Source organism: Berghia stephanieae, chromosome 1 (assembly GCF_034508935.2).
Source record: "Berghia stephanieae isolate SIO BIC M18660-M18661 chromosome 1, UCSD_Bste_1.3, whole genome shotgun sequence".
Taxonomy (NCBI): Eukaryota; Metazoa; Mollusca; class Gastropoda; order Nudibranchia; family Aeolidiidae; genus Berghia; species Berghia stephanieae.
In genome coordinates, this window is record NC_088360.1 from 11,712,264 (window position 1) to 11,724,441 (window position 12,178).

General features: G+C 34.7%; 1 protein-coding gene across 3 annotated transcripts; it reads left to right on the forward strand.

Moving 5' to 3' along the window:
* Positions 1–1,465: 1,465 nt before the first annotated feature.
* Positions 1,466–12,004, forward strand: LOC144967979 (uncharacterized). 3 transcript variants are annotated; one of them, XM_078905836.1, is made up of 4 exons: positions 1,466–1,621; positions 5,934–6,318; positions 7,866–8,080; positions 9,195–12,004. In XM_078905836.1, the coding sequence occupies exons 2-4, from the start codon at positions 5,976–5,978 to the stop codon at positions 9,561–9,563; spliced, it is 927 nt and encodes a 308-aa protein (XP_078761962.1). In that variant the 5' UTR covers positions 1,466–1,621; positions 5,934–5,975; the 3' UTR covers positions 9,564–12,004. The 3 variants fall into 3 exon arrangements, with proteins under 3 accessions (XP_078761962.1, XP_078761953.1, XP_078761945.1); XM_078905827.1 differs by lacking the exon at positions 1,466–1,621 and adding an exon at positions 4,354–4,440 and having other exon boundaries at positions 9,195–11,282; XM_078905819.1 differs by lacking the exon at positions 1,466–1,621 and adding an exon at positions 4,358–4,444 and having other exon boundaries at positions 9,195–11,282.
* Positions 12,005–12,178: the final 174 nt, after the last annotated feature.

Consider the following 12,178-nt stretch of genomic DNA (forward strand, 5'->3'; position numbering starts at 1 on the left):
TTCTTTCTTCTTCTTCTTCTTCTTCTTCTCTTTCTTCTTCTTTTCTTCTTCTTCTTCTTTCTTCTTCTTCTTCTTCTCTTCTTCTTCTTCTTCTTCTTCCTTCTTCTTCTTCTTCTCTCTTCTTCTTTTCTTCTTCTTTCTTTCTTCTTCTCTTCTTCTTCTTCTTCTTCTTCTTCTTTCTTCTTCTTCTTCTTCTTCTTTCTTCTTCTTCTTCCTTCTTCTTCTTCTTCTTTTCTTCTTCTTCTTCTTCTTCTTCTTCTTCTTCTTCTTCTTCTTCTTCTTCTTCTCTTCTTCTTCTTCTTCTTCTTCTCTTCTTCTCTTCTTCTTCTTTCTTCTTCTCTTCTTCTCTTCTTCTTCTTCTTCTTCTTCTTCTTCTTCTTCTTCTTCTTCTTCTTCTTCTTCTCTTCTTCTTCTCTTCTTTCTCTTCTTCTTCTTCTTCTTCTTCTTCTTCTTCTTCTTCTTCTTCTTCTTCTTCTTCTTCTCTTTCTTCTTCTTCTTCTTCTTTCTCTTCTTCTTCTTCTCTTCTTCTCTTTCTTCTTCTCTTCTTCTTCTTCTCTTCTTCTTCTTCTTCTTCTTCTTCTTCTCTTCTCTCCTTCTTCTTCTTTCTTCTTCTTCTTCTTCTCTTCTTTCTTCTTCTTCTTCTTCTTTCTTCTTCCTTCTCTTTCTTCTTCTTCTTCTTTCTTCTTCTTCTTCTTCTTCTTCTTCTTCTTCTTCTTCTTCTTCTTCTTCTTCTTCTTTCTTCTTCTCTTCTTCTTCTTTTTCTTCTTTCTTCTTCTTCTTCTTCTTCTTCTTCTTCTTCTTTCCTTCTTCTTCTTCTTCTCTCTTCTTCTTCTTCTTTCTTCTTCTTCTTCTTCTTCTTCTTCTTCTTCTTCTTCTTCTTCTTCTCTTCTTCTCTTCTTCCTTCTCTTCTTCTTCTTCTTCTTCTTCTTCTTTCTTCTCTTCTTCTTCTCTCTTCTTCTTCTCCTTCTCTTCTCTTCTTCTTCTTCTTCTTCTCTTCTTCTTCTCTTCTTCTCTTCTTCTCTTCCTTCTTCTTCTTCTCTTCTTCTTTCTCTTCTTCTTCTTCTTCTTCTTCTTCTTCTTCTTCTTCTTCTTCTTCTTCTTCTTCTTCTTCTTCTTCTTCTTCATGATTGTCCCCGTCAAAGTGGCCGACGTCATCATCATTTCCCCTCCTCTCACAGACAAATACGTATATTAATATTACATTAAATGTTCTGTGTATCTCGTATCTATGTGTTCATTCAAAGTCGTGGTGAATGGAGGTTAACTGAAATTTAAATTTCATGTGACAACACATTATCAACTACACAACTAGTATAAATAAATAACTCTTATTTAGTTTGTTAACAATAAGGGAGATTAACAGACACGTAGGTGTATGTGATTTTACACACCAATCCGATACCTATTAATGTTAATTAGTCCAATGATCGCTCCCCTTTCATTGTTTACTTATCCATAGTAACATAACAGAGAGTAGGCTCCCTTGTGTGCCTGTTTTCCCTTTCGTTTATTAAGCCTTACTTTCGTTCGGTGCTGTGCGTTGATTCAACTTGTTTTGAGCAAGAACAGACCACATTGTCCAACATACTTTCTCTATTCAGTTGTGTGTCGAATAAAAATTGTGAGTAGTTTATTTATTTCTTTATTGTTAAACATTGTTTTGTAAGATAGGTAGTCGCATCGCCCGTGGCTGAGCCGCTGATCGAGCCCCGATATCGATGTTACGGCTCTGGAGTGAAAATTGTGTTAACCGGTGAACATAGTTTTACTTCCATTGCCGTGGAATCGCTTCCTGTGCACTAATTTCGTCACTTCCGGTCTCATTTTAAAGAGGAGAACAGGGTTGCCAGTTTGGCATTTTAAATGCCAGATTCCAAAAATCTGGCATTTTTGAAAACCGTTTGGCATTAGAAAAATCATTTGGCATTTGGCATTTTCATTTGGCATTTTCTTTTCTTGTATATTATACTTCAAATGACACCTTTTCTTAATTATTTCTAAACGCGTAAAAACAAACATCTTCACATTTCTTTTTCATTCTTAAAATCCAACCGTGGTGTAGTGGTTTAGCACTCCACTTAGTAGTCAGTAGGTAAATAATTACCCCAACAGGAAATTTAGTATAATTCAAAAAAAAACAAACAAACAAACAAAAAAAAATAAAAGAAAAAGAAAAGAAAACACGCAAGCCACCAGGATATGATAGTAAATTGTCTATCAAAAGTGAGTAGTTTTCTTAGTGGGGGTGGGAGTCAACAGACTTTGGCATCTTTTTGAGTGTTTTGGCATTTTTTGAGTCTTCCCCTGGCATTTTGTTGAAAAATAATCTGGCAACCCTGGAGGAGAAGCCAGCGCATCAGGCGGCGTTTTCAGATTTTTAATCCGTTCATTCTTTGTTCAGATGCCAGCTGTTTGAAAATTTGGTAAGTTTTAACTTCATTTTAAATACATTTTTCATTATATTACCTATTTTTAATTAATGTTATATTATTCGCCAACCATTTTTCTCTATTTGTGTGAATTTTGGTGGTGATTGATGCTGGCGAAAGGGTCTTTTAGTGACTTTAAATACGATGCGTGTTCATGAAGTTGGCGACGGCCAACCAGGATTGCCTCTCGATGTATCCCCGAGTCTCCTGTGTACAGTGCAGTCTGTAAACTATCGACTGCTTTTGCTTTTGTGACTTGTATAAATAATTTCAAGCTGAATAATTGCTGTAAAAAGACTGAAAATAGTCCCATCCATAATTTTAGTTTTATTTTATGAATGAATGTTGAAACTGAAATGACTTTTTAACTGGGATGATACCGGACAACTAAAAATTATGTTCCACTGATATTATTTTTTATCTTTTATTTTTGTTTGTTCTGCAGGTTAAGTGTGTTGGTTTAATTTAATGTGGTTAATTTCAATACAAATAATACAGAATAGCATGATAGAGTCAATTCAAGTGAAAGTATATTTCATTCATTACTTTACTCTTTACCACAACAAAAATTATTATATAACTTTTAATTTTGTTGATTTAATCATAATCGAAGTACTTTTTTTGTTTTCAGAGTCAGACGTTCATTATGACACCACATTTTCATGTTTCATTTCCTGCCTTGTATTTTTAAATATGAAATTGAAATAACAATATGAATTTGATTGTCTGCCACCTCCAACTCCCGTCGTCTGCCGCCTCGAACTCCAGTCGTCTGTCTTGTATTTTTAAATATGAGATTGAAATAACAACATGAATTTGATTGTCTGCCACCTCCAACTCCAGTCGTCTGCCTCCTCCAGCTCCAATAATCTGCCTTGTATTTTTAAATATGAAATTGAAATAACAACATGAATTTGATTGTCTGCCACCTCCAACTCCAGTCGTCTGCCGCCTCTAACTCCAGTCGTCTGTCTTGTATTTTTAAATATGAGATTGAAATAACAACATGAATTTGATTGTCTGCCTCCTCCAGCTCCAATAATCTGCCTTGTATTTTTAAATATGAAATTGAAATAACAACATGAATTTGATTGTCTGCCACCTCCAACTCCAGTCGTCTGCCGCCTCTAACTCCAGTCGTCTGTCTTGTATTTTTAAATATGAGATTGAAATAACAACATGAATTTGATTGTCTGCCACCTCCAACTCCAGTCGTCTGCCGTCTCGAACTCCAGTCGTCTGTCTTGTATTTCTAAATATGAGATTGAAATAACAACATGAATTTGATTGTCTGCCACCTCCAGCTCCTATAATCTGCTTTGTATTTTTGAATATATGAAATTGTAATAACAACATGAATTTGATTGTCTGCCACCTCCAACTCCCGTCGTCTGCCGCCTCCAGCTCCAATAATCTGCCTTGTATTTTTAAATATGAGATTGAAATAACAACATGAATTTGATTGTCTGCCACCTCCAACTCCCGTCATCTGCCTCCTCCAGCTCCAATAATCTGCCTTGTATTTTTAAATATGAAATTGAAATAACAACATGAATTTGATTGTCTGCCACCTCCAACTCCCGTCGTCTGCCGCCTCTAACTCCAGTCGTCTGTCTTGTATTTTTAAATATGAGATTGAAATAACAACATGAATTTGATTGTCTGCCACCTCCAACTCCCGTCGTCTGCCTCCTCCAGCTCCAATAATCTGCCTTGTATTTTTAAATATGAAATTGAAATAACAACATGAATTTGATCATCTGCCGCCTCCAGATCCAATAATCTATCTTGTATTTTTAAATGTGAAATTGAAGTAACAACATGAATTCGATCGTCAGTCTCCCCCAACTACTTCTGTATCATTGCTTGGACTTCGATGTATTTATTCAGTATCATTACCTGGATATTGCCTGTGTCTACATTCCATGCAGCCAACAACCCATAGTGCCTAGATTTTGTTGTCTTCTGTCTTTTGCCACATCTCAGCCATCTTATGGATTTAAGCGAGTCAGTACGTGAGTACCCTTTAATTATCTGTTCTCTTAGTGATGTTGAATGCAAAGCAATTATCAAATTTTCTAAAGTTCATTTCAATTTTAATGTAGTTTAATAGTTAGTCATATGATACATCTCTTCGAGATGTTCAGTTTGATATATGACATGCCTATGTTGCAGAAAGTTTGCAAAGTGTCGGTATTTATCGGCTTATTGTTTGTTATTATGTAATATGTTACGTAATATTCAATTTTGCATTTTCAGGTTAAGTTTTCTCTACCACTCTTATGTAGTTCTTGTTTTTAATTTTGCATTTTTATCACTGACCATGTTTGCATATATAAAGCGGCAAGCTTGTTTCTCCCGAGTACTGTTGGTGCCCAAATGTCTTGTCCAAGGATGCAAAAACATTGGGCAGTACATTTGCAAGTTGCATTTACTGACACTTGTTCAACTTTATTTCTAGCCCTGTTCATTGTTTTTTTTGTTTTTTTTCTTCTCTCCGAATACCAGTCATCTTTCGTCTGTTGCTCATTTGCCAATGCCAAATATTAAGTGCCTTCCCCAAGGACACAACTTTAGTGTCTAAATTCATACGTTTACGCTCCTTTCCTCTTGTTTTAACAATTTTTGTGTTCAAAATTAATCATAGCCATAGTATTGTAAGCATGCTCTGGAAGAAGACCACCCTCAAATCTGTTTTTAAAGTTATTATCCGTTCCTCGCGCCTTTTTTTTTCATTTTCTAGGGTTATGTAATTGCATGACGTTGCATAATATTGCATAATAATCATTTAATTTTTTAAAAATTGCTTCGTCTTTCCTTTGCGATCATTTTGATATATGGTTTTATATGTATTCCAACCCAAATAACCGTGATTTTCCATTTCCCCCGCTTTTCGGTTGCTCTCTGGTCACAGTTTTAGTTTCTTTTTTCCTCTTAAATTATATTAAGTATTTTGGTCCACTTTTGCGGACTAATAATCCCGTAACTTTGGTTCTAATTGTCACATTGTCATAATTTTGGTACCATTGAAAAGTGTATTTCTTGCAGAATAGCATGAGACTATTTTGAAGACAATTGCTGCAATCTCAAATTTTCATGCAACTACCTATGTAAGACAAATACAAAGCTTTAACTTTAAACTTTTACTTTTACTGCGTTGTTTTAGTTTTAGTAAATTTTAGCCATCTTTAAAATCGCCTACCTCTAACATGCGATAAATAAGAACTTTTTTTTTTTTACAAAATACGTTCTTCTCATACTGACCTGAAGGAGATGGTGGACGTGGTATGTTAAAATAATTTTTTTTTTTTTTAATGCGACTTTTCAATTTATTTCAATGATATTGTTTATGTTTATGTTTCTGTTTATGAGTTTATGGATAGCACAAACACAGTCTCGTTGAAAGTAGTTGCCAGAACCCGAGTTTAAACTGACGTCCTGTATCTACATTTGAGATTCTGATTAACACATTTCATTATTTTTCCAACTTATTATTCTCCCCAGAGCTTCAATTTGCCTGCAATTTAGTAACCATCATCTGACAAAATGCAACGACGACCACCCACTCTAAAGGAAAAGCTCTCTGAGCATTACCAAAAGAGAGACTTCAAAGCAAAGAAAACTCAAGCATCTAATATGGGAATGGTGTTTTTTGGAGGGATGCTTTTCTCTCTCTTGATCGAGTCACTGGTTTTTCTTCTTCCAAATTATTATTTCAATGAAGAAACTGGAAAATACAACAGTGGTTATTGGGTAATGCAGGTGATTTCAGTGCTTTTATTCTTGGAGACAGGTGCAAACTGGTGGCACTCATATTATGATGTCATCAACAGAGTGACCAAGGGTCTCAAGGCACATCATTACCCAAATATGTCTGAAACTCCTCCAGGTAAGATAACAAGAACACATTGTTTTGTAGTAAATATTTTGATTAATACAGAAATTAACAAGTCAGGATAATACAGTGCTCGCTGGATTTTAGCTCACTCTCAGAAGAACCCAAACAGCATGCTAGAACCCGAGTGTGCTGTGGGAGGTAACGATTTATTAGATAAATTGGTCACCCGGCTCCAGCGTGATTTATTGCAGAGTAGGCTGGAATTCGATGTAATAGAATCCAGCGAGTACTGAAATGGAATTTAGTATTGTGCTGAATTCCAATAATATGAGACTGAATGCTTGAAAAAAAAAAAAAACATTTCTTCTTTTGCAATCTGGTCTACAAAAAGTCATATGTGGATCGAGCATTTAAAATCTGACAAGATCGTATCAAATGAGAGCCTGACGTATGGTGTTCGTACAGGCGACCCAAAGTGAGAAAAGGCATCCTATGCTAGCTTTTTGTAGGGACAAAACATTCATTTTTTTTGCATAAAGGGTTGTGACATACAGTCATTTTTGAATTGTGCAGCTATGTGGTCTTGTGGAATGCACTCGCTTTAGGATCGGAAGGTCCTAGGTTCGAGCCTCGCTCGGCGCATAGTTGAATCCTTGGAAAAGGCTCTTTACTCACACTCTCTCCCCGTACTCAGGTGTAAAATGAGTAATTGGCTGTTAACAGCGTTGTGTCTGTTGGAAAAAATTGTAATATCACCTAACAGGCATCATGTCCTGTCCAACATGATAAGTGTTGCTGTTGGCCAGGGACCTATGTAAAGCGCTTTGAGAAGATTTAGTGGATATTGCACTATATAAAAGCTCATTTTTTTAAAGGTTACTAAAGGGAAAATATAGTCAGCCAATCATGTATACCTGGTTTGTTTTTTTTATTAAATAATAATATAATTTGATCCATAAACCTAGAGCAAGAGCATACAACAATGAGTTTATAAAAATGTTGCATCGTTAAATAATTTTTAAGCACAGCTTTATTATTTTTATAATCTCCATAAAGTCTTTCCACTTCTTACCATGCTGAATAAGCTTCATGAATCTCCATTTATTTCCTTGCCTTGTCATATAGAACCAAATTTTTAGTTCATACACTTTATCCTTATTGTAATATTTGAATACTCATTCACTCATGAGTTGAAGTGGGGTAATGCGTGTAAAGTGTCTTACCTAAGACACCAATTCAGAGTTTGCAATCATTGTAAACACCTGTTTATAGCCCAAAGCACATTTGACTCAAATTTGAAATGTTTGTCTCAAAATCATCCAGCTTTGATTTGTGAAACCTTAATTTGAAATAAAGGAAATACCCTCCACCCCCCACCCCCCCCCCCCCCCCCCTTCCCCCCAAATACTATATTCTTTACACATTTTTTTTTCATGTAATTGTTGCCTTCCTTTTATAATGAGAGAGAGAGAGAGAGAGAGAGAGAGAGAGAGAGAGAGAGAGAGAGAGAGAGAGAGAGAGAGAGAGAGAGAGAGAGAGAGAGAGAGAGAGAGAGAGAGATGTATCTTATTCCTCTTTACATATATTTTTTGTTTTAGGCTGGAAGAACTGCCCAACATGTATGATTGATGCTCCTCCAAGATCCCATCACTGTACGCTGTGCAATCACTGCATTTTGAAGAGGGATCATCATTGCTTTTTCACTGGCTCTTGCATAGGATATTACAATCAACGTGCATTCTTCATCTTTTGTCTTTATACTGTCCTAGGATCTGGCTTGGCAGCATATTACCAGTTGTCGTATTTGAATAAGGTAAATACATCCCAAATTCAATTAACCAAAACAAAAACAAACAAAAAAACAAAAACACTTCACTGCAATCTGCCTCTGATAAATCTTCGGGGGATGAGAGAATGATAAAAAATAAAAACGTTGATCTAAGCAAATTATCACTCAGAGCAACTGTTAAAAAAATCATGACAACTGTAGAAGAACAATGGGGACAGTCATTAGGATATTATGTAAAAGACTTGATTTCTTATGAAGATAAGATCATTTCTAGGTTTTATTCTGTTGCTGTGAAGTTGTCTGATGTTCATCTGCTACAGTTTGGAAGGAATCATTCAGTTTTGAGCCTGTACAATAAAGTAGTCGGGCAAATCGAGATAAAGATAAAGGGAGTAAATCTGACTCATGAATGAACAACACAAAACAAACGACGTTTCGGCCCTTGGCCTTTTTCAAGTAAACATATATATTTATATTAGACATTATATAACAATCTAATCTAATATAAATATATATGTATTCTGTGTTTACTTGAAAAAGGCCAAGGGCCGAAATGTCGTTTGTTTTGTGTTGTTCATTCATGAGTCAGATTTACTCCTTTTATCTTTATCTCCATTTTATTGACTCGTTTAGGCACCTCTTATTTATAAGTCGGGCAAAACACTTCAGGGTTTCAATTACTCCCAACAAAGTCAGTTGATAGTGATAGGGCAGTCCTATAGTTTTTTGGCCATCGTGTAATTCAGGCTGAAACATTTCTTTTGATTGATATCTTGCTCTTGATTTCCACAGATTGTTTATCAATGTTGACATCATCCTCTAGTTCTCTCATTTTAATAAGAGTTCATTTTCATGGGCTGAAAGATTTTGCTGTTGTTTGAAGACCAAAATTATCAGAACATCAGTCTTTTATGTAAGAAAGCTTTGGTTAAATCTGATATAAAATTGGGGAAAAAAATAATTAAGAACTAGAATTTTGGTATGGTGTCAATATATTTGGGGTCTCAATACAAGTGATTTCAATGTATCTGGAGTACGCATTATATTTTTTACATTTTTGATTTTGAATAAAATGCATATAATAGATTGAATAAAATGCATATAATAAATTTTAATGTTGTTATGTTTCTATCTACAGGATTACTCCATTTTTTCAAGTGCTGCCTTGTTTTACTTTCCGTTTTATGCACTTTGGCAATTTGTAACTGGCCTCACATCCTTCAGTCATCTGTTCATCCTGACACATGTCTACGCCACGGTATTCGCTTTTGGACTTTCTGCCTTCTTCCTGGGGTGGCATTTTACCATCATCTTTAGAGGTCAGACATCATATGAGGCCTGGAAGCAAATTACCCTCTACCAGCGTCGTTCAACGTATGACAATTTCATGACTGTGTTCGGCCATCCTGCCCATTTCCTTATTTGTTTATTTATACCTATGACAATTCTCTTACCAGAAGAGGGTGCCAAATGGGAGATTGAAGCCAAATCAGAAAAAGGACTTTGAGAAGTATTTGAATGAGAGAAGTTTTTGGATGAGAAGTGAACCTGTTTGCATGAAAAGTTATTTATTACAAACCTGTCACCGATTAAGTTAAACAAGAGTTTTCACCTACCACCCAATTTTTAAATATATTTAGGTGTTAGTTTTTTGTCTCCCTGAATCTGAATTTAAAAATGTATGAAATTCGAGATTTTAACCTCATGTTTTTGATGAGTGTAATTTTGATAAATAAATATTTATTTTTATACTGAGTGCAATGGATTTTTATATTGGAAAAAGATCTGAAAATACAATATTATGAATAATATTTTGTTTAAAGGTTACAATCTCATATTGAGTTTCTGATTTTGAAATATGTGCTCAATTGTTTGATATTGCCTCTTATATTGTAATAATGTAAAGCTAACTGTGTGTTCAAAACAGTGTGACATTGGCTGACATCAAGGTGATGTGTCATAAATCTGATAAAGTGCAGTCATCAAGAAGTATGTATGTGTGCAACCTCGCTTAAGCCAACAATTATTTATTGTTCCATGGTTTTGACAGCACTGTATTCTGTATAACCAGTTTGTGCATGTATTGACAAAATTACAATTGATATTATCTAGTCGTCCAGTCACGTTTCTGAAATTTTATGATTATTCCAGATAAAAAAGATTCACAAATCATTACTTTCCATCATTATCATTGTATCCCTGTTAGAACAATTGCATAGGCCCAATATTATACAGTACACAAAATCAAACAATAATACTCTCGCAGACATTTTTCCTCTTGATGACAAAAATCCACCATATGTGTTCAGCCAATGTCAAATTTTATGCTCAATACATTTGAAGACATTTTCTTCAATAACGAATGCATTCAAGCTTTAAGATGTATTGACGATAATTTTTCAATTTGCTTTTCGAATTGCCATGACTGTAACAGATTAAACATTTATCTCAGTGGTTGGTGAGTATTTTTGGTGGTCTCTTCTCTTTCATCCACATTTATCTGTGGCCCGTTCCATAAGAATGGCTGAACTTGTTGATGAGAAATCAATATTTTGCCCCAGCCCTTCCTGGAAGCCATATTCTATGAGTGATGTATTTTCACCTTGTAAATCATTAATGCAATTGTATATTTCTCTTAAATGGAACCCTAATTGTCTCTCTTTATCTTTAACAGTGGGGAGAAATTGGGGAGGGGGGGGGGGGGGCAGTTTCTTTGTGAGGCATTCTTTGAACTAGTTACTCTCACTACTTTAAACCGATTGTTATCCAAAAGTACTGCAAACACCGCTAAACACTAGAGCTATTACTAGTACCTTTTGAATGTCACTTGGTTTTGGGTTTGTTTGTTTGCTTCCCGGAAGCACAAAAATGATAAGAGTTTAAAAGATTATACCTATGCAGTTTAATGCACCCTAGAAAAACTAACCTGAAGGGATCTAGTTGAAACAAGGAATAAATGTAAATTCCAAGAGCAATCTGTAAATATGTGTCGTGTTCATTGTTAGAAATCAAAAAGTACCCTAAGAAAAAAAGGGCTGGTACACTTTTTTTCTTTTATTTGAAAACAAAATATATTACATCGATGGCCCGTTGATCTAACCACTGAACTAGCGTCTTTGCAATACTATACTTCAGAGGTTTGATCAACAGGCCATCAATATATATTTCCATAACAACAAAGAGATAAGTTACAAGGAAATTAATATCATCTTCAAAAAAAAAAAAAGGAACAATATACATTTCTATTCCCCTCTCAATTAAGGAACCCAGACAGGGCTAGGGCAAAATCAAATGTCATTCCAGGACAAGGGCAGAGAGCAGCCTGGAAAGAGAGAACAGATATTAAGGACACAGAAGATTGAGTAAACTCCCCAAACCACCATCTTTTGAGAGGTCAAAAGACCCTACCAGACACCCTATTATGTCGTTTATTTTTATGTATTCTTTTTTTTTTCCTACGCCCTTATATATCCTAAGTTGTTTCCAAAACCACCGAAAAAAAATTTTGAATGTTGTCATAACGCTTTCCTTCCCCCCCGTATTAAATATTTCTGGGGGTGGGGGGGATAATAATCATAATAAATAAAATAAAATTTTGGTGAAGATTTTGATGTGATGATTTTATTTTATTATTATATTTTTTTTATTTTTTAAAATTTCTTTTGTGGTGATTTTAAAGATTTTACTTTCTAATTTTATTTTTCAAAGCAATTTTAAATATTATTATCCTCAACATTATAAAATTCTCTATGTTTATATAAGATTACATTAGGTTGAGTAGAGCCATTTTCACTTTTGATACTTACATATGTTCAAACGTTTTGATACATTTATTTATAAATCTCGTTTTCAGTAAAACACCCAGCATTTTTAAACATTGCTTGTAAATCATAGGCTGACTGTCATAAAGAGTATGGAATAAATTGAATATATTTTCCATGAAACAAATGTTTTGTAATTTTAACTTTGTAATTTGGATTTGTCGCTTGAATGTTTTAGAAAGAGTAGTCTGATCAACAAATTTTCAGCATTATATGATTATCATTGACTCTTCCCTGAACTGATGGCCTAATAGAATAATCAAATCATATCGGATTATCAAAATGTCGGAATACAGTGCAG